The 23,219-nt window shown below is 37.7% G+C and overlaps 2 protein-coding genes and 1 long non-coding RNA gene across 10 annotated transcripts in view; 2 read left to right on the top strand and 1 right to left on the bottom strand.

The window, feature by feature from the left end:
• Window positions 1–12,409, top strand: part of ACTN2 (actinin alpha 2) — a 66,461-nt gene extending 54,052 nt beyond the window's left edge. Inside the window, exons 16-21 of the mRNA XM_058165934.1 lie at window positions 688–822; window positions 1,007–1,186; window positions 4,263–4,409; window positions 7,816–7,881; window positions 9,847–10,005; window positions 11,187–12,409. Coding sequence (XP_058021917.1) covers window positions 688–822; window positions 1,007–1,186; window positions 4,263–4,409; window positions 7,816–7,881; window positions 9,847–10,005; window positions 11,187–11,345 — 846 coding nt within the window. The 3' untranslated portion in view covers window positions 11,346–12,409. The remainder of the gene's footprint in view (window positions 1–687; window positions 823–1,006; window positions 1,187–4,262; window positions 4,410–7,815; window positions 7,882–9,846; window positions 10,006–11,186) is intronic.
• Window positions 11,493–15,347, bottom strand: LOC131189666 (uncharacterized). Its single transcript, XR_009153103.1, has 2 exons — window positions 15,113–15,347; window positions 11,493–12,652 (listed from the first exon to the last, which is right to left on the bottom strand). It is a non-coding gene; the product is annotated as an uncharacterized LOC131189666 (long non-coding RNA).
• Window positions 15,348–15,394: 47 nt separating this feature from the next.
• Window positions 15,395–23,219, top strand: part of MTR (5-methyltetrahydrofolate-homocysteine methyltransferase) — a 108,895-nt gene continuing 101,070 nt past the window's right edge. For all 8 annotated transcript variants that reach the window (XR_009153098.1, XM_058165900.1, XM_058165867.1 and 5 more), the window contains exon 1: window positions 15,395–15,548. Coding sequence is in view for 7 of the 8 variants with exons in the window: in XM_058165900.1 (XP_058021883.1) it covers window positions 15,494–15,548 (55 nt within the window). In the remaining variant the exon portion in view is untranslated. The remainder of the gene's footprint in view (window positions 15,549–23,219) is intronic.

Below are 23,219 nucleotides of genomic sequence, written 5' to 3'. Positions count from 1 at the left end.
GTATGTGTGTGTTTGTAGGTAAGGTATAGGTATGTATATATCAAATAACATCTAATTTTCAAAGAAATCTATTTGTATCTCCACTGATATATTTGCCTTTAGCGACTTTTTTATTCTTCTTGGCATCATAGCATGATCTCCCACCACTTGGTTCATAAGTTATTATTTGGAACATAGGACTTTCAGACTTTGTACTTAAATGGCTTTATGGAATGCTTCTCTTGGGGTATTTCATTATGCAATACATGCTAGTGTGCATAACTTCACATCATTTCTAAAAATTATTCAGCCCGGCTTATTTTAGCGAGTTGAACCTGTTTGACATTAGGTCTGGCTCATGCTTTGGGAATCTATCCTGTGTGATTAGTTTATGGCTCAGTGTGTCCGACAAGCCAAGAAAATTAGTTTATTTGATAAACAATTGCTAAATTATCCATAAAGAAATGTGCAAACATAGCCAAAGTTTTACCTAATGGAACTACTTGCTCAACATATCTGAGATGGCAGTACAGTTGGAAATTGAAGCAATGGAATATCTTTATAGGAAGTAACACCTACAGTTAATATTGATTAAAATGTGTATTTTTAGAACAGTCTTTTACATTTTTTTAAAAAACATGTTGTTAAGTAATAAAAATAAAAGCAGATATAGAGTCTACATACTAACTTAATTTTGCACACTGGCAGGTCAAACAACTTGTGCCTGTAAGAGATCAATCACTGCAGGAGGAGCTTTCCCGTCAGCACACCAATGAACGCCTGCGCCGTCAATTTGCTGCTCAGGCCAACGTCATTGGACCCTGGATCCAGAGCAAGATGGAGGTAAATGCAACCAAGATCTGCAGAAGTTTTAGGTCAGAAATTCTAAGCAAATTCTATCCCTGTCCTTTTGTGTGTGTGTGTCTGTGTATATGAGGAAAAACTATTTGCTGCTGTCTTTAACATAAGCCAAAACATTTTGCAAAATAATGAAAGCTTTTTTTCTTTCTTTTTCTCTCTATGGCAGGAAATTGGCCGAACCTCGGTAGATATCACGGGGCCATTAGAGGATCAGATGACCCAGTTAAAGCAGCAGGAGCACAATATCATTAATTACAAGCACAATATTGACAAACTAGAAGGAGACCATCAACTGATACAGGAAGCGTTGGTCTTTGATAATAAGCATACCAATTATACCATGGAGGTAAATCTGGTCTTTATTTAATTTTATATATGCAGTTTTGCTGCAGCGTGTATTTCACAATGACACTGGGGACCTTTGTGTTTCAATGTTGTTTTTAAAATACCAGAGACATTTTCATTCAATCCTAAAACATTGTTTTGTTTTTTCCAGCATTTCTCCCTCTCAGGTCCTGCCTGACTTTTAGCAGATAACAATAACATAAAAGATTAAATATAAGAGGGAGAACATAAATAAATCTGAACTACATCAACAAGATGCCATAGAACCAACTAAAATGAGCCTCAGTGGTGCAGTGGTTAGAGTGCAGTACTGCAGGCCACTTCTGCTGAGTACCAGCTGCCTCCAATTTGGCAGTTCAAATCCCACCAGGCTCAAGGTTGACTCAGCCTTCCATCCTTCCAAGGAGGTTAAAATGAGAACTCACACTGTTGAGGGCAGTATGCTGACTCTGGAAAACCGCTTAGAGAGGGCTGTAAAGCACTATAAAGTGGTATATATGTCTAAGTGCTATTGCTAAAAGTCAAAAGTCCACACAACCAGGTTAGCTCTAACTTCTTTGCAAATAATAAGCAGGACTGGACTATTTATACTTCCAGGAAGAGTGCTTCATAAAGTGTGAACCACCTCTATGAATCTTGCAAGAGTGGAACAATAGCACTGAGCCTTTCTGTGAAGCTTTGGAGAAGGTTCAAGAGCTTTCAGGTGGGAAATCGTTGAGGTAGAAAAATAACAGTCACACCAAGTCTGACAATAACAGGGGTTAACCCAGATCTGATTCATAGACATTATTTCCTTAATGATGGTTTATTTGCTAAGCTACAATATTTAGGGTCACATAGCAAGCTAGTCCTATAACTCTGAGATTTCCTGGTAGTCCCCTAGCCAAATATCAGCCATGCCTCATGCTGCATAACTTAGCCATATTTGCCTAAGTGCAGCCACATGAGCCTGTAAAAAATCACAACTGCACTGAAGTACAGACATACTTTCCAGTTTTTAAAATTATTTTTTAAATGACTATATTGTAAATTAGTCTTACAATTGTAGTAATAAAAAGTACAACTGCATAGTTTCTTGAAATCAATCAAGGTTGGCTAAATGCTGCCACCTAGCTTGGCAGTTGTTCTGTTATACCGGTTCCAAAGGTGGTGTAGATCCAAAATGTTCTTCAGTTATAGGAAACTCTATCATGATTTTTTTTAAAAAAATTACTTTGCTATAAAACATTTATCCAAGTACTAATCAGCTTCATCAGAGTAAATTATTGCAATGCCTCAGCAGGTTCTAGTCTTAAATGTGGTTGCACTGCAAAGTTGGGAAATCCCCTTCTAGTCCTAAATTGTCAACAGCTTGTAAAATAAACCATGAATTTGCTCCTACTTTTCTTGATAGCATTGCAGTCCAGCAAATAATTTGTTTATTTGACTTATGTCTCATTCCTTTCTCTGTCAAATCTTGTTGGGAAATAATCACAATAAACAGGATTTATAAAATAGGCTCCTATCAGATTTTATATGTTGGGGAAAAAATATAAAAGTAAAACCAAAAACCACCTTCTGTTTATGTCTGGCCACTGTACACTTGCCTAAAATGAATGGGCTTCTCTGCCCATAAGAGAATATATATACCATATATGCCCATATAAAATACCATAAAGAAGGATATTGTTAAAAATATCCTACTGTAAATCTGTCAAGGCAGAGATTTATGATGAGATACAGTAGAAAAGGCAGTTGCAATGATAAATGGAACCTTATCATGTCACGATTAATACTAAATATGAAAAATAAAACGAATAAAGACCATATATTGAAGATAGACTCTATGATGGGAACATGGGCAAATTTGTGGGATCCTTTCTGGCCAGAAATCCACTATCACTCCAGAAGGAAGATAGTAATGAGTTGGTAACCAGCAGCCAGGGTTGATGATAAATTGTAGCCTAATGTTTCAGAATGATTCTGGAATAATTTAGAAATAAAACATAAGTCATAATTTAGCCTTTTTATTTTGGGGTTAGTGTGATCTGAGAACCAGGCTCTTGTGGCTTGTCAGTCATGGCCAGTGGCTTTGCATGTGTCTTACATATGACAGATCCACAGTATTTATATGGTTGTTAATCAGAATCAGTATCTTAAAGTGTTTTGGGAAGTTACAGGAAAGTCAGGACAAATGCTACAGCCCTAAATTTTCCAGGCAATCTTCCCTTACTGGATAGGTCTCTATAAGCAATATAAGTCACCCATTAATAATCCTCAGGGACTCACTTTAAAAGATACCAAAGACTGACTCTCCAAAATTAGGATAATGACATGGCTTTGCCATGCCCAAATGAGAAGGAATTGGTGAAAAGTTTCCATGTAATAGCTCTGAACTGGATACAATACTGTAGATGTAGTTTGGGAAGTCCTTCACCTTGTGAACTGGAGTAGCCAAGATATGTTAAGCTTCAAAAATAAGTAGAATATATATTTCTTTTCAATCTGGATGACAAACTCAGAAACTCCAGCACTGCTCATACTCTCAGTCCCCAAAGCCAGAATTCTTCTAGATTTTTAATGATTAAAAGAGGAAATTATAAAAAGAAAACGTGGCACCTAATCTTGTTCACTGTCCTTAATTAAATTTATTTACCCTGTTTCCCCGAAAATAAGAGATCCACTGATAATAAGCCGAGTCGGGTTTTTGAACACATGCAATAAAATAAGCCTCCCTCAGAAAATAAGCCCTCCCTGAAAATATTTAAACGCAGAGCTGGAAATCAGGTAAGAAGGCAAGAGGAACCCCATCTTGCTCTAGGTGCCCCAAAATAATAAGGCCTTCCCAAAAATAAGGCCAAGTGCTTATTTTGGGATTCAAAAAAATATACGACAGGGTCTTATTTTCGAGGAAACACAGTATATTTTACTTAAATCAAGTTTTTTTAATTACTCTGAATGTTACGTTGTTATAATTCCACTGACTAGTTGGAATGTAGGCCCCAGAGCATACCATTCACATGTTGAAGACTCTCTTGGTCTTTGGTGCTTTATTTCTTTGGGATTCTCTAAGGTTTCCTTCTTCTTTTCTGCTGCAGCATATCCGGGTTGGATGGGAACTGCTGCTGACTACCATTGCCCGAACTATCAATGAAGTTGAGAACCAGATCCTTACAAGAGATGCTAAAGGAATAACTCAGCAGCAAATGAATGAATTCAGAGCATCATTTAATCACTTTGACAGGGTATGGTTATCTGTTTTATTTTATTTATTTTGTAATCTGCAACTAGATGACAAAAGTATTTGCATGACACCCTGCTCCCTTTTTAAAAGAGTAGATTCAGAAATTATAATATAAAATGGGATAGAAATTTGAGAAATTGAGATGGGGCTTGGGATAGGGTTGGGCTGGGCCATCTCAGGACAACCACAGATCTCTATGGAATTCTTGTTCCTGGTCACTTCTTTTTCCTGGCTACTAGCCAACTTCTGCATTCCAGAAGTGCTGGTTCACAACTTTGCTCTTGATTGTCCTTACAGTATTCCTTTTTCTTAAGTTCTTGCCATAGTCTTCCTTTTCTTCTCTGTATGTTTCCATTCCTGAGGGAAAAGGAACCTTCATTCAAATCTATTGACATAAGCAAAGATTTGCTTCAAACATTTGTTCTTTGGATACTACCCGTGTATTAATGTGTATAGAAGTGCAGATGAAAAAGTGGGATTCCTGGGCATACTAGGTTATGTAATGGGATTTTTTATATGTTCTTTTGGTGTATGTGTTTCTTTCTTTCTGTGTGTGTGAGACTTCCCTTAATAGTTGCTCTTTCTTTCACCTCTGCCTTGAGTGAATTGATCTTATTGTACAAGTGACCCCCATGATCTCTTCTTCTGTACTTAGTTACTGCCACTAGGAAGTTCTGTTTGGAGGTTACAAGATAAACAGGAACTAAAATGAACAGTTTCATAATTTGGGGATGAGGGTAAATATCCAATAATGTGTGACTAATCACACAATACAATTAATACACCTTAAAATCACTGAATATATCATGATAATGGCATAGAGTTCATTTCTGTATTATATGTGTTGTTGTTTTTATAAAAATAACAACACATGAGCTGCTAAATGACCAGGAAAAGTATATCTTATTATCAGTGCATGTGAGCTTTTAACTTATAAAATAAATAATAAAACAATTATCCATTTTATATTTTTCTCTGTAAAAGTATCAGATATCAGAACTTGTTAAGATGTAATATAAATAGCTTCTCTCCAAAGTATCTATGGAAATTGAGATTAATGAGAATTGTTGAAGAAATTCTTTTTAGTTTATTAAAATGGGCAACAGGAATTGTAATTATATCAAAAATATAAGTTCTTATCAAAAATGAACAAAAATGACAAAAATAAATAACTAGATGGCCTCATTCAGATATCAAACTGCTCTCTTGAATAATTCTGGTTTTAACAGTTTTCTAAAACTTAACATGGTAGGTATTTTGCCAAATAGTCTGAAAAAATGATTTTCTAGATTTAGCAACTAAATTTCAGCAGTGTAATTGCATGTGCATATGTACATGCAAAAAAAAAAGTCTGTTAAAAAGTCTAGGTTAACATTTGGCCTTGAACTGTGATTGGTCACCACTGCTCCAACCAACCCACATTAATGCAAAATACCTTCTGAAAAAATGGTAGCTAAAAACGGTTGCTGAGCTTGGGAGGCAGGGATGATGATGATGATGGTAGCGGTTTGTGGGTTTAAGACCTGAATCTTTACTTCAAAGTCTCAAGGCAGAATGGTGATGATCATGATTCCTGCTTTTTTTGTTGGAGGATTTAGAGACAAAGAACCTAGATCTTGAACAGATAAGCCCAGAGGGCCAAGAGTTAAATACTATTCTATTATATACACTTTATTATGATCATTCGCCATATGTTCCATCAGCTTCTTCTGTCTCCTTAAACATTACAATTTGATGGCAATAGGAGGTCAAACATGGGCCAAATTCAATAATTTTGTGGGCAGGGTGGTAGTCCTTCTGAGCCTAGATCTCATGGGCTAATTGTTAAAATAGGTTCATATGACTAGTCTGATTATAAAATGGTGTCCAGGCATTTGACTCACCTCTCTTAACAATCTTCTGTTCTCTTAATACATGAACAACATCATACCTTTTAAAAAAAACTATAGTTCTTAATTGATCAGCCCTCCTATTTTAGAGCTTTAAAATGAAACTGCTTTTAAGCTAATGAATTCTCTTTTTTTCTAAGAGAGTTTTAAAACAGAAAATGTGCTTAAGCAAAAGAATATAATAACCATAAGTTTAATTAGTGAACAACAGTCCATAATGGCCCACACAATTAAGGGGTTTACTTATGCACAGTAAAACTAATTATTACTCTCTTTGATTTGATTTTTTTGAAGTTATTTAATTTAAATCTAGAAGGAATTGTATCCAAGGGTGTGAACTTTCATAACGTTGTTTACTCAGATAAAAAACATATGCTTTTTTCATGGAATAAATCTCCAATCCGCCCCAATACTACAGTGTACAACACAGTTACAGAGAACCAATAATCAAGCTATACATTACCTATAATCAGCGGTGGGCTGCTGGAGGTTCGGAGGGGTTCGGGAGAACCTCTAGCTAAGATTCTGTGCAGTTCAGAGAACTCCCAAATCCCACTCCTGCTGGCCCCGCCCACCTCTCCCTGCCCCTCCCAGGAGTCCACACACAGCCCATTTTAGATGCAGGTAAGTGCAGGGTGCGCACGGAGGCTTGGGGAGGGTGAAAACCGGGCCTACTGGAAGTTTGGGAGGGCATCTGGAGCCTGGGGAGGCCATTTTGGGAGGCTATTTTGGCCCTCCCGGAGGCTCGAGCAAAGCCTCTGGAATCTGAGGAGGGCAAAAACGCCCCACCACGGTGCAGGAGGCCAACTAGGCCATTACCACTATGGCCATGCCCACCCAGCAAACGGGCAGAGAACCCCTTGTTAAAAATTTTGAAACCCACCCCTACCTATAATACACTGTATGTTTACATTGAATACACTTTACTGGAAATTCTAGTGTTCACAAAACAAGATGAAATACACAATGAGTCCTTCCTATTAGTCACATGTAAAATTATGCAAAAACTAAATAACACTGCAATAGTCATTCCAGGCTCCATTAGTTTGTACTTTCAACTCCTAGCTTAGCACTTAAAAGATGTTTTTTTAATCAATATAGATGAAAAGAGCAACATGTTCAAAAACATGTTAGGAACTAGCTTAGCACTTTTAAAAACAATATTTAACAATCTTGTACTGCTTGTGAAATGTTAGAATCTTGAAGTGTTATTTTTTTTGCATTATGTAGCTTTTTAAAAAATGTTACTTTAAATCTTCCTTGTTAATTGAATCTGGCTCATCTAAGAATGCTGTATTTTATGCCTTTCTCTTACTTTTTTGTTTATATTTCATTAGCATCTTTCTAGCATTATTTCATGTAATCTAACTTCTCCTTTTCTTTTGCTTTCTGTTGGTTCAACTTGGTCTTGAATAAACGTCGGATAAATCTGATCTTGAACTTATTCTACCTTTATGGAAATTCTGGTGGCTTTATTCTGATCCTTGAATCTTCCATGCTGTTTGTTCCTACCAACAGAAGAAAAATGGGCTGATGGACCATGAAGATTTCAGGGCCTGCTTAATTTCAATGGGTTATGATTTGGTATGAATTTTAAGATGCAGTAAATTTGTGATAATAGCCCATGTTACACTTAGAGGACTTTATCATTACAAGTACTTTAACAAAGTGACTCTTATAGATGTAATTGTAGAACTTCTGTGGTGAAAAAGTCTTAGTACATCAGAAATGTTTATAAATTATCTTCTCAGAGGGAAGCTCCACATAGATGTTATTTTTGGGAATTATACTTATTAATTGCTAGAACCCTATGCATACAGCTGTTTATATGTATTCATACTAAAACATTGTGCCCATTTACCATGGCATTCATATATAGATTCTATTACATTTCAATTTTGAATATTTTTCTATCTGTCTGTCTGTTCATCTGTCAGATACTGAGGGCATTTGACTCCCAAAATATTCTAGGTAACTTGCAATTTTAAAACATAGTATACAAAGAAAAATATGATTGTCCAGACAGAAACTCATGAATAATAATCAAATATTGTTAGACTTTCTACAAATAACCTAAATCTAGGCCTGGGAACAGAGTGAAGTTTTAAGGGATTGACAAAACATTTGAAGAATTGGAGCTGCATATCTCTGGGGAAGATATTGTTCCAAAGGACAGGTGCTACAACACCAAAGGTCTTTCTTCTTGGTCCTACAAAGTAAAACATTTAACTAAAGGAACTCAAAGCTTACTCAATTGTTAGGCCCAATTGTATTACATAGGTACTCTTTCAATTAACCTAGCCCTATCTTCCAAGTAAATCTTGAACTGCATCTGGAAGTCAACTGGTAACCATTGCAGCTCATACAGCACTGATGACATGTGGGTGCAATGAGAAACACCCCTTACTGCTCATATGTCCATATTACAGCTGTAATTTCTAGATTGTTTTCAAGAGCAGCTTCCCTTGTAATACTCTAGCCTAGCCTTGAGATGACCAGGTGTGAGTGACCATCTAAAGAACCTTCTGATTGAGAAAATGCAACTGACACACAAGATGAACCTATACAAAGGCCCTTGTGACCATAGCTTCCGCCTGTTTGTTGAAGAGTAGCTGTGAGTCTAGGAAGGCCTCCAAATTGCACACTAGTCTTGCATGGGGAAGTGCAGTCCCATTCAATACCAAAGATGAAATTCCAGAGTGTAGGACTGATTTAGACCTAGGGACCCCAAATATTCACAGTCACTCAGCCTTGTCAAGGTAGAGCTTGAAATTGTTCCTTCCTATCTAGATGTGTATATCTTCCAGAAATTGGAGGTAATACATTGACAGTTTCACCTCCACAGCCTAAGGTTGAGACTGCCAAACAAACTAATGGTAAACAGTCCAACCAAAGATCTTCCAAGACCAGTCCCACCAACACTGACAGGGCAAGCCTCTAGAATATAAATTGATGGCAGACTCTATTCCTTACTAGCACTGATGATGTTACGTAGTTAAGGTAATGAAACATCTGCAAGAAAACAACCAAACTTAGAAAGCACCAAGGACCCCCTCATAACGATATTTGCTGTCACAATGTAGGCATGAATATAGGCTCTTACTCCTATCTGGTCCAATTTCTGTTTGTCTTCATTTAATAGTGCTTTAAATATCTCTTACGATGCTTTATCTGCTGGAGCTTCTAAACAACAACAACCCTGCACTGTAGGATTTCTACAGAGAGACTGCATGGAAGCAATTTGGTTCAAGCTCTTGATCATCTGAGTATCCAGGTTGCAACCAATGCAGTAAATCCTAGTGGATTCCTTCCTATTTTTTATATATTTTTCTTTTACAATTTGTGTGAAATTCACAGTGAACATTCAGCCTAACATAAGCTTCCAATGGATTTAAGAATGTTTAATGTTCTTGCATTACAGTTAATACATTTTTGCATACTTAAAAACATGCAAAATCTGATATTTGGCATGATGCTGAATATTTTATTAATTTTTAAAAGTTTTCTTTGCATTATAATTTTCATAACTAGCTTTTAATTGTATTTCAGGGTGAAGCCGAGTTTGCCCGAATCATGTCCTTAGTTGATCCTAATGGTCAGGGAACGGTTTCCTTTCAATCATTTATTGATTTCATGACCAGAGAGACTGCGGATACTGACACTGCTGAACAAGTTATTGCTTCTTTCAGAATCCTAGCCACAGATAAGGTTAGTGAAAAGGTTTCCATTTGCTGTGATTGTTTCGACAAATTCTACCCTTGCAAGACAAGGTGGTATCCAAATGCAAAGTAAGCTGAGCTGTAACTTAGAGTAGAAATTTAAAATATAGCTAGAAGCAGGATTGTTTTCATTAACTAATGAAAGCCCCTAAACTTTGCATGGTATTTTTTTTGAAATACTATACAGATTTGTATTGAAAATTTTAGACTGGGGTAAGATAAAGAGTTTTGGGGATCCTGTTTTGCTAAGGGCATATAATAAAACACTTGAGGCATCTTAGGGAAATTAAATATAAAGATGCAAGTACTGGGACATTTATTGGCTACAGATTTTCTACTTGTTATTGATATTCAAAGACAGTCCCCAGTTTTCTGTCTTTTACCCCAAAACATATTCATGCTATTTGCTGTACTTTTGTGGGTGGGCACCGGCATGAGTTTGTTTTAATAAAGCTGAAAGAATTTTAAAGCATATCTGCACAAAACAGATATTTCAACTTGAGGTTTTTTTTAAAAGTATCATATAATGGATATTCACTGGGCAATTGCAATAAAGGCTTTCAAATATTCAGTAAAGACTAATCTACAGAGGTGGTACAATATAGATGTAGGCTGTGGGAAAGAGCTGCCTTAAAGTTATATATGAAAATACTTTAACATGTCTAGTATTAATATATATATTTGGGCCCAACCTTACAGACCTTTTATGAAGGCCAATTTTTTCTCCAGGCCTTGGGGCCCAATGGAATTAAGTCCCAATTGGCTTAGTTGTAGCATATTTTAGTCTGATCGCCATGGTCATTGTTTACTGTTTAGCTGGCCTTTTTAATGTATTGTTTTTCTTCAGGTTATATTTGTTGTAATGTTTCTTTCTGTATGCCACCCAGAATTATTTTGTTTTGAGGTTGGATGGCCATATGAATTGAATGAATGAATGAATGAGGAATGAATACCTTATTATGGATCAGTGCTAGTTTTGTCCAGGCTGGTGCCCTTGAAGTATTCTGGGTTTTGCAAAAAGTGAGGATACCAGATTGGAGAAAACTAATCTGTATGACTGAAGTGTCTGCATCATCTCATCCTTGTTCTCATCAAAGAGAGTTCACCGCTTGTTTTGATTCTGAAATTTTAGAAAAAGCTCATCATATTCTTCCTTTTCAATCCTTCTAGCCATATATTCTTGCTGAAGAGTTGAATCGAGAACTGCCACCTGAACAAGCTCAGTACTGCATCAAGCGTATGCCAGCGTACAAGGGACCAGGAGCTGTTCCTGGAGCTCTAGACTATACCTCATTTTCATCAGCATTGTATGGGGAAAGCGATCTGTAACTGGGGACTGACTCTGTGGGCAAGTGAAACTAGATATATTCCAGTTTGCTCCTTGAAAAAAAAAGTAAGCTGACCTCACTACAATTTCTCAAGTTTAGCAGGAACATTCAGTAAGGAGCAATGCCCACGTAGTGTGCAGCATGATGAGTTTTTACGTTGTTTATATGTACTTGATCAAGCTTATACAGTGACAGACTGCACTGGCCCCCTGCCTTATCAGATTGTTTTTGTTCTTTTTAAATTAAAAATGGATAATCCCAAAGTGCCAAATTAGAAAGCCTCAGGAAAAACAAAAGAAAATATGCCTTTGGAAAACCCCCCCCCACAAATCTAGCATATCTTTGATTTTCAAAACATGAAATGTTTTCAAGAATTCTGAACATTTTATGCAAGTCTTCCACAACCTCTCTCTGTGCACCTCCTTTTTGCTTTCATATCATGGTAATGCTTTCATCTACAGATACTGGGATTTAGTTTGCTTGTGCAAATGGAACCATATACAACAGAAAATAAAAACCCAGGTCATACCAAATAATCACGAGAGATTGTTTTGTTGTTTCTAATGTGAAACGTGCACAGGAATTCTAGTCTGAGTTTCTAGTGGTATAAAATCACAAATCCTCTGGAGTTTATTCAAAGAGGTTGATGATAAGGGCATCATTTTAATGGTGATAATAGCATTCAGCTTAAAATCAATGCCCAGTTTGAAAGGGTACAGTGTTAGTAGCTTGGATATTATGAGGGAGTTCCATATTTTAGGATGGTTGTTAATAGATTGTGTCTGCTCTCTGCTATATTCATTGTTCTGTTGCAATTGTTCTTGGTTAATGCTAACAATATTGACATTTTATTACAACTAGTCTAAATTACTTTGTGCAGTAGCTTCCTGCCATTTATATTCTTCTCAACAATTTGTAGAAAACCTACTCTATCTGAAGCCTAACAGTCCCATGAAATAAATGCAGAAAAATAAATGTCATACAAGAAACAAAGAAAACTGTACCATCTGCTACTATTAAAACGTGCCTTTAAAATAAAGTCTGCTTTTCAAGCCTTAATACTGATTCAGTTTCTGAGATTAACTGATACATCTTTAAATATTAGGGGATGTCTTCTGGACAACAGGGTTCTCACCTCATTTCTAAAAAACTTTTCTTTATTTGCTTTATATGTAGTGAGGCATCTATCTTTTTTATTATTATTATTATTTCCAATTAAAGTGCAGATGATTCTTTTTGCAGCTGTTCTTCCTCTCAAAGACATTGATCCAGATGATTTGTCAGAAAGTTGGGCCCAGGGGCAACTACCTGAAAGAACAGATTTGTGATAAACAAAAAGATATTATTGGAATATACTGGGTTATAGGTTTCAGGTTTTATAATAAATCACACAGTTTGCTTCGGAATAAGTAGCACTATGCACTTCAGAAAAAGAAGAGCGAGTGAAAGAAAATAAAGGCAAGATATAAAGGAGTAGTCTACCCTAGTGCTTATAAATCATCATCAGATGGAGCATATTCCACTATTTCATGCAAGTTAGGATATCTAATCTAGAGATTACTTTCCAAGCCAATATACTGTTGCTTACTTTCCATCAGCTAACAGGTGTGTATATATAGTGTAGATATGGGCTTAACTTCATGCAGATTCAATCCGTTTTTATTAAAAGGCAGAGATTACCTAAGCTTGCAATATTGCAATCTTCTAAAATGTTAAATGAATTTATGTTACTGTCTCTACATAATAAAGTAAAATAATTGAGCATTGGCAAACCTTGCTTCAGGCTTTGCAAAAAACCCTTTTGCTACCCCTCTTTAAATTGTTTGGGGGCCCTTGAGGAGGTCATGACTCACAGCCTGAGACCCAGTGGTGGGATTCAAGTAATTTAACAACCGGTTCTCTGCACTAATGATTTCTTCCAACAACCAGTTTGCCAAACTGCTCAGAAAGTTAACAACCGGTTCTCCTGAAGTGATGCGAACTGGCTGAATCCCACCACTGCTGAGACTCAACAATATAAGAGTTCTACATAAAACACAAAATCCTGTAGTTTAATCCTCTCTTGATAAGAACTTTAGAATTTGCATAAAGGTTTATGCTGAATTGAATTTACTATCTTAGTGCCTGATAGCATCAGCATAGAAGTAGTCTATTATTGCTCCTAAAGATTTTTATTTTCTAGTTCAATTTAGTTTGGGATTGTTTGGTTCATCTTACATTTAGGATCATCCCATCCAATGCTTACAGTTTACAGTTTGGGATAGTCCCATCCAATGACTAACTAGATCTGATCCTGTTTAGCTTTTTCCAAGATTGGCTACATGATGCCACCTTTTGTGATGCACAAAGTTTAGGCATGTCTATTATTCTGCTTAGTACAGTTACAAATGTTTTAAGGAACATATAATGCTATATTTGACCTCTCAGGATAACGAGGTCGCATTTGGGGGAACTGGATCCAGATACATTCCTATACTCAAACACACATACGACCAAAAACCAAATTATTCATATTACGTTTCAGTGAAATGTGAGTGCAGCAGAAAGTTAGTTGGACTACAGTATAAAGACATAACCAAAATGTGCAAGTCTCAAGGATAACACCTTTTGCTATTTATTCTTAACAGCACTGGATGTTTGAGGATGACCTATCAGAGGTCTTTTTCTGAGATCTCTCTATGCATCGTATCAGTGCTTTGCTTACAATGAAGGAGAAAGACGTTTCTTAAATAGTCAATGAATAATGTAGGTGCTGTGTACGTTTTTTGTACCCAGGGTAATGGGAAAGGTCTATAGTGACAGCCTTCAGACATTATACTAATTATGTGATTTCTTGTATTGTGGCCTAATGCAAACTCTGGGAATTGTCATGTATTAAACAAAACACAATTAACAAAATCTTGACTTACTGCAATGCGTGAGATAGATAGTCCCTTTTTAAAATCAGCATTCACCTAGTAGATTCCCCTTTGTGTAACCTAGATGACAAAACTACAGTAATGACACAATGGCTGAGATTCCTCTCTCAAGGCATGGTTAGAATTTAGCCAAGTTACATACAATAAAATAGAAAAACAGCCAGAGCCAGCTTTGGACCCTTTTCTGTAAACCAGCATTTCTCAACTTTGACAATTTTCAGATGTTATGGACTTCAACTTCCAGAATTCTGACATCTTAAGCTTTCTAAGGCACTCCATATGCTCAGTTTTTAATTTAAAAGAAAAGTACTTCTATAAGCCTTTTTAGTTTTTATCAAAGGAGAGGAAAGCTGGAAATATTGAAATATATTTGGGATGACCAAACAGAAGAACTTCTCCAAAACTGAAATGAACGAGACCAAAACCTTGCAAAGAAAACGTAGATCATGGCTGCAAAGAAAACCATTCCAGGAAGCCTGTAGATCAGGGGTGCTTAATCTTGGCAACTTTGACTTGTGGACTTCAATTCACAGAATTCCTCCGCCAGCATGGCTGGGGAATCCTGGTAGTTGAAGATCACAAGTTTAAAACCTGCCAAAGTTAGACACCCTTGCTGTATATTGACCTCCCAAGGCTTCTATTGTTAGGGTGGTTGCAAGATTAAGCGATTAACAAGATTAAGCAATTGCAGTAAGCAGCCCTGCCCTCTTTCTATTCGGACTGAGGCCGCAGGAGGGATTTAATTTTCCTTCTTTACCCTAAAACATTAAAGCAAAAAGGAGTTTTCCAGAGTTTGAGTTCTCATCCTAATCGTCCTCCCAAATAGTGTTTTTGCTTTGCAAAAACTCACACAAACGTAGAGGAGCCCGCGGTGTATTTCCATCATTGCCCGATAAGTATGGTTAAATATGTTCATATAATAAACACCATGAGTTATGATACAGCGGCAATCTAAAAACAGAACACGTTTAATAATTGGTAAAATTAAACGCAGACATAGCCGTTGCAAGGTACGCAGTTCCAACACGACACTTCCACGCCTTCCTCCTTGCAACATTCAAATCAATATCCCTTGTCTACACTGAAAGTTGCGTTTACAATAACTAAAAATCTTATGCGTCTGCGCAGCTGGTGACGCGCACGCAGGCGCTTTCCTTGCCATAGTCTCCGGCCATTCTAACGTGGGAGCCGAAATTCAGTCGCTCAGCTTTGGCAAGGCTGTTTCAAAACGATGTCACCCACGATTCCCGAGTTGGCTGAGCAGCGGGGTAGCCAGGAGTCGCACGGTGCGTGTTTCCAGGAGGCGTTTGTGAGCTCCGATGGCTTGGCAGGGCGCAAAGTTTCTAACTTTTGCTGTATGTTGGTCTGGGAATCGCAGAGTGAGTGGGCTCCGCTCTCCTACTCGGCAGGAGATTTTACTACGTGTGCTGTACTCAGAAGTAGATTCAATTAACTTTAGCCATTCAGATACAGTTGACAATTTGGAGGTTTAGTCCCCCCCCCCCAAATATCCAAAAGGGAAGTAGATAAGATGGGTGTCGTTGAACTCCTGAAAGTAAGCTAAAACCTTTTGAAACCCGAACGAATTAAATTAAGAATCAAAAGTATTGATTCGCTTTTCGAGGCACTTTTTAGTTAACATCTGCATCTTTCTCGCTTTAAGTACCAGCTGAATTGGACCTCAGAAAATGATGTGACGAAAGCCGAGAATTAAATAATACACGGCAAAGCCGAGCTTGTTGATAATGAAAAGGAGACTTAGCAAGAACCTAATAGTGAAACACGCGGTGAACCGGCTCCCAGAGTTCCTCTGCACTGTGTTTTGGATAAGGCTCATCTACCTCCTTCTTTTCTACGGCGCTTGATTTCTTTTTTTTTTTTTATAAACGTGTGATTCGAGCAGATCGATATTTTGCTCGCATACAAAGGAGTGTTTTAAGGAACTTTCTCAGTTAATTTAAGGCGATTTTCAGGCACAGAAGAAATTTGAGGGAATGCCGTCAGATTAATGATAATAAAGTTATGCTGTTTTATCACATAGAAGCAAAAGATAGGTATACATTTTGGTGTGCTCTTTAGGTTTGCTGCTAAACCTTTGTTAATATGAAATCAAAAGTCTCAGTTAAGGCAGTGCTATATGAAGTCACTAGCCTGCAGGTAAGAGTAATGCTTGTGGTACAATCACGAAATGTGATTTCTCCTTCTGAACCCAAAAATAGTATAAAAAGAAAATCCCATCCTTACTGTAGTTATGCTGTCCACTTCCTCCTTAGTTTCATGCACTAATTGGACAGTAGGAATAAGGCATCTTTCCCTTAAATACATCTTTCTGACTGCAGTGAGTGTTATCTGTTGGCAGTGGTGACTGCAATCCTGGGTGTGCCCAGTGACATCTATATATGTCAAGAGCTAAAAATCCCCAACCATACATACTCCACCCCACCAAATAAAGGCAGTTAATTTGGTCTGCCTTTCCCAGTGTTGGTACTGCTTCACCATTGCACCACTGGTGATTTTTATAGGCCACTTTTTAAAAGAGAAAATGCAAAGCCCCAGGCAAAGATGGCTGTCTAGACAGTGAGGGTGAAGTCCAAACTCCGAGATACTTCTAAGGTTATTTCAGGTTGTCATCTCCAGCTGTTGATGGGAGAGCATGTAAAAATTTTCCTGGTGAAAATGAACTGCCTATGTCTGAAAGGGAAACGAAGGAATGCTTTTTCAAAAGTAGGTACTGTTCCATTCATGATTGTTCATTGTCAGATAACCTGGCCAAAGTGGTCCTCCAATTCTGACAAATAATGGGACAAAGCATATCCTCCTTGTCCTGGTTTCATTTTAATTAAAGCTATATTAGGAAAATGCTCATTGAGCATTCCCTGTACATGTGATGAATTATACATATATTAAACTGTTGATGTGCACAGCTAGTCCCTTCCTTACTGATCACCCATTTAGCAATCGTTAGCGGTTATGACCATGCTGAATAAGGAGACATGATTTATCCTCAAAGTTGTCACAGAGCCCCCATAGTTCCTCAGTTATGATTTGGCTGCTTGGCAACTGCCACCAATTGGGAAAGTTGCAGCATTCTGTAGTCACATGATCACCATTTTGTGACCTTCACAACTTCTGACAAACATTTGGGGAAGCCAACAGGAAGTTGCAAGTTGTGATCATGTAACATCATGCTTAACAATTGTGTGTGATTCGCTTAATAATCACAATAGGGGTTGCTGGAGCTGCTGTTGTAAGTTGTATGGCCGTGTGATTTATTTTATTTTTATTTTATTTTATTTATTTTGTCACAACATCATACAAAAGGATTATATAGTATATACACATATAAACATATATAGGAAGAAGAAAAGAAAAACAATAGGACAGGAACGGTAGGCACGTTTGTGCGCTTATGCACGCCCCTTATGGTCCCCTTAGGAATGGGGTGAGGTCAATAGTAGAAAGTTTTTGGTTAAAGCTTTTAGGATTATGGGAAGAGACCACAGAGTCAGGTAAAGTATTCCAAGCACTGATGATTCTGTTGCAGAAGTCATATTTTCTGCAATCTAGATTAAAGCGGTTTACATTAAGTTTAAATCTATTGGTTGCCCTTGTATTATTGCAATTAAAGTTGAAGTAGTCTTTGACAGGAAGGACATTACAATAGATGATTCTGTGAGTTAAACTTAGGTCTTGTCGAAGGCGACGGAGTTCCAAGTTTTCTAAGCCTAGGATTTCAAGTCTGGTGGGATAAGGTATTTTATTGTTTTCAGAGGAATGGAGAACTCTTCTTGTAAAATATTTCTGGACACGTTCAATTGTATTGATGTCAGAGATGTGGTGAGGGTTCCAAACAGGTGAGCTGTATTTTAGAATTGGTCTAGCGAATGTTTTATATGCTCTGGTTAGTAGTGTGGTGTTTTTGGAAAAGAAGCTACGCAAAATTAGGTTTACAACTCTTAGAGCTTTTTTGCTATGTAGTTGCAGTGGGCTTTGGCACTTAGATCATTTGACATGAAGACTCCAAGGTCTTTAACGGGATGGGGGTCGTCTGTAAGGTAATGTCCATCTAGTATGTACTTAGTTTTAGGGTTCTTTTTTCCTATATGTAAGACTGAGCATTTGCTGGTTGAAATTTGAGCTGCCAATTTTAGACCAAGCGTTAGATGGTCAAGGTCGTTTTGAATGATAGAAGTGTTGTCTGTGGTGTTAAATAGTTTGACATCGTCAGCAAAGAGAACACAATTACTTGAGATATGGTCACAAAGATCATTAATGTATAGAATAAAGAGTGTTGGTCCAAGGACGCTGCCTTGAGGAACGCCACTCTTGACAGGAACAGGATTTGATAAAGCATTGCCAATTTTGACCACTTGTTGTCTGTTAGACAGAAAAGCAGATATCCATTTGTGGAGGGGTCCTGAGATGCCATAGGATGTTAGTTTAAGGAGAAGTTTATCGTGTACTACTGAGTCAAAAGCTTTGCAGAAGTCTATGTAGATTGCATCTATTGATTTGCCTTGATCTAGATTTGAAGTCCATATGTTTTTGCAGTGGAGAAGTTGTAAGTTACATGATAACTTTTTCCTGAAACCAAATTGTTTGTTGGAGAGTAGGTTGTTAGTTTCTAAGTGTGAGGTAATGGATTGGTTGATGATAGATTCCATGACTTTGCAGGTGACGCAGCAAAGGGAGATCGGTCTGTAGTTTTCGACTAAGCTGGGGTCTCCTTTTTTGAAGATGGGGATGACTGTGGCTAGTGACCAAAGTTTGGGAAGAGAACTGGTAGTGAAAGCTTTATCAAAGATAATACTTAGGGGTTCAGCTATATTAATGGAAAGTTTTTTTAAGAAATATGCACATAGTCCATCAGGTCCAATAGAAAGCGATGGTTTTAAGTTGTGAAGAGCTTTACCAACATTGTCTTCTGTGAAATCTATATGAGTTAAATCATCATAGTCATTGCTGGTTCGTTTGTGGAATGTTGGATATGTGTTATCGGAGTTAACAAAAACTGAGCCAAAGAAAATGTTGAAGAGGTTTGCTTTGACTGTTTCGTCATTGCATTCTTTGTTGTTAGAATCTTTTAGTGGTGGGATGGATCTTGAGTCTTTAAGTTTATTGTTGACAAAATTATAAAAGGCACGATTGGAATTTGTGCGTAGAAGGTTCTCTTCTTGCTTGGTGTGGTAATTTGTGCATTCAGTTTTTATTTGGTTGCATATGTTTCTGTAGCGGTTTCTGAAGTTTGTAACATAGCCTTTTTGTTTCTTTTCCAGAGGATTTTTTTGATTGAAGCTTTTTTATTGATATGGGTAGTTTGTTTTTCTTGGACATGGTAGTCGTTCGTGGTACATATAATTTAATGACTCTATTGATTTCAAGTAGGAAGACTCTATAGAGGTCATCAGCGGTTATGCAGGTTGCAAACAGATTTTGCCAGTTCAGAAATGAAAGATCGTTGTTTATACGGTCGTAATTGGCTTTCTTGAAGTTGTAGTTGGGAGTTCTGTTGTTATGACGATTTAAGTATGGATGTATATTGAGACGAAAATCAATCATGCAGTGGTCACTGTTTGAAAAAGGTTCTTTAATTTGTAGTCCGTAAATTGAGTTTGGATTGTTGCAGAAGATGAGGTCAAGGCAGTTGTTGAGTCTTGTATTGTTAGTTACAAGTTGTTCAAGACCTAGGTTTGTAACAGCGTTGTATAGTGTAGTATGGATTGGGTCAGTTGAACATTCATTAGTTGCCCAGTTAATGAGAGGTAGATTTAAGTCACCCAGGAAGATGAGAGGGTATGGGCAAGAGGTAGTTTTGTTTTGTTTTGTTTTATGACTGTGTCAATTAGTGATGGAATTGCCAATTACCATTATAAAGCGAGGACTCCTTGTACAGTGAATTGGCATCTGTCTTCTGACCTGATCGCTAAGTAAGAAATACTGCTGTTCCTAAATGCTCATAACATAACATAACATAACATAACATAACATAACATAACATAACATAACATAACATAACATAACATAACATAACATAACATAACATAACATAACATAACATAACATCAGAGTTGGAAGGAACCTTGGAGGTCTTCTAGTCCAACCCCCTGCCCAGGCAGGAAATACTACACCATTTCAGACAAATGGTTATCCAACATTTTCTTAAAAATTTCCAGTATTGGAGCATTTACAGCTTCTGCTTCTCCTTAGTTCTAAGTTGCTTCTCTCCTTGATTAGTTTCCACCCATTGCTTCTTGTTCTACCCTCAGGTGCTTTGGAGAATAGTTTGACTCCCTCTTCTTTGTGGCAACCCCTGAGATATTGGAACGCTGCTATCATGTCTCCCCCAGTCCTTCTTTTCATTAAACTAGACATACCAAGTTCCTGCAACTATTCTTCATATGTTTTAGCCTCCAGTCTACTATCATCTTTGTTGCTCTTCTCTGCATTCTTTCTAGAGTCTCAACATCCTTTTTACACTGTGGTGACCAAAACTGAATGCAGTATTCCAAGTGTGGCCTTACCAAGGCATTATAAAGTGGTATTAACACTTCACGGGATCTTGATTCTATCCCTCTGTTTATGCAGCCCAGACCTGTGTTGGCTTTTTTTGCAGCTGCTGCACACTGCTGGCTCATATCTAAATGGTTGTCCACTAGGACTACAAGATCCCTCTCACAGTTACTGCTATTGAGCAAGGTACCATATATACGGTACCTGTGCATTTTGGGTTTTTTTGTCTAAATGTAGAACCTTACTTTTTTCACTGTTGAATTTCATTTTGTTAGATAGCGCCCAATGTTCAAGTCTGTCAAGATCCTTCTGTATCCTGAGCCTATCTTCTGGAGTGTTGGCTATTCCTGCCAGTTTGGTTTCATCCACAGATTTGATGAGTTCCCCATCTATCCCCTTGTCCAAGTCATTGATGAAGATGTTGAAGAGTATTGGGTCTAAAACAGAGCCTTGGGGTATTCCACTGCATACTTCCCTCCATGTGGATGTAGTTCCATTGAGAACTACACGTTGAGTGCAGTTGGTCAGTCAGTTACAAATCAGTCTGGTGGTGGTGCTGTCTAACCCACATTTTTCTACTTTATCTAGTAGTAGGTTATGGTTTACTTTATCAAATGCTTTACTGAAGTCCAAGTAAATTATATCGACAGCATTCCTCTGGTCCACTAATTTTGTCGTTTTGTCAAAGAATGCAATGAGATTAGTCTGGCATAATCTGTTTGTGGAAATGCTATACCACAAGCTTTCCTACCATATCTTTAAGGTAAAGGTAAAGATTCCCCTCACACATATGTGCTAGTCGTTCCTGACTCTAGGGAGTGGTGCTAATCTCCATTTCAAAGTTGAAGAGCCAGCACTGTCTGAAGATGTCTCTGTGGTCATGTGGCCGGCATGACTAAATGCCAAAGGCACACGGAATGCTGTTATCTTCCCACCAAAGGTGGTCTCTATTTCTCTACTTTCATTTTTACGTGCTTTCGAACTGCTAGGTTGGCAGAAGCTGGGCCAAGTAACAGGAGCTCACCCCGTTACATGGCACTAGGGATTCGAACCGCTGAACTGCCGACCTTTTGATCGACAAGATCAGAGTCTTAGTAGGACATTAATGCCATTAGAATTTCTCCACGACATACTTCTCTGAAAAAAAGCTTATTTATATGCTCATGGGGAAAAATATTGTAACATAAAATAGGATGGAAACATTTGCTCTTTATCATAATCTTGCCCTTCTCCAGGATAAAATTCCCTATTTTATCACTCAAGTCAGTTTATCTCTAGCCAGTTATTAACCTGGTGGGCGAAGGGAATTAGTTATTAGTTAAATGGCACAAAAATAAATCTCCAAAAATAATAAAGATAAGCGTAAATGAATTTGTAAAAATTAAATAAATCTGTTGGAAAGAAGAAAAGTCCCTTTTTTTATAATACCAGTACCTCTTCCACTTTAAAAATGAAATGGTGGTTTTGAGATTCCCCCCTCCCCACCTCCTGTTTCCTGAACTTTATTCTATCCTAACATTCAGTAAATATTTTGGTTTAACAAATATCCCAAAGACATCTCTTGTAGGACTGGGGTGTTCCCTTCTGTTAGTTATGTGATAAGACCTGAGATGATACTTCAGGAAAAATTTGTAATCTCTCTTTTGAGATAGTTATGCTTCATTCTGTTTATCAAGGCATGCAAGTTAGACAGAAACATAGATCTTTGATTCCTTTCTCAATTGGTTCGCAAGTAATCATCAAAATGGAAGCAGAAATTATAGAGAAAAGTGTCCAGAATGTATGTATTTAATCAACAAGAAAATAGTTTTTAGAGCAATATAGTATTATAATAATAGTAAAAAATTCCTAAGTACCCTAAAGAAAACCATATTATCAACAACAACAAAAAACCCCTATCCACTGAGTCTCAATTATCAATTTATCCCAAGGATTGGGAGAATAGCCAAAATAGTTTCCTGAACATCATCATGGTGAGAGCCCTCCCCCCCCGTAGTTTCTTGGTCCCCCTAGATCAGAGGTTTCAAACTCAATTTCATTGAGGGCTGCATCAGGGTTCTGTTGGAACTCAGGGGCCGGCGGCCCTCGTGAGCTCAGTTTTTGGCTGTGACAGCCTCCTGCAACCCTCTGCCAGCCAAAACAGAGCTTGGGAGGGACACCAGAGCTCCATTTTCACTAGCAGAGGCACTGCGAGCCAGTCCTTCAGTGTTTGCAGGGTGGCCTCATGGGCCAGATCTAAGCACCCCGTGGGCTGGATCTGGCCCCAGGGCCTTGAGTTTGACACCCCTGCTCTAAAGGATATTGCCAGTTAATGGGACTCAAAGCATGCCCCTCTGCCTAATCTCATTGGACCGAGAGATGTACAGTAATTGGAGATAAATAGTCCCTCAGGTAATCTGGCCTTAGGTCATGAAGTGGTTTAATGCATTTGTAAGAGTTGTTTGTGT

This window comes from Ahaetulla prasina, chromosome 1 (genome assembly GCF_028640845.1).
Source record: "Ahaetulla prasina isolate Xishuangbanna chromosome 1, ASM2864084v1, whole genome shotgun sequence".
Lineage (NCBI taxonomy): Eukaryota > Metazoa > Chordata > Lepidosauria > Squamata > Colubridae > Ahaetulla > Ahaetulla prasina.
Note: the sequence above shows the minus strand (reverse complement) of the source record. Positions and strands in the feature narration are given on the sequence as shown.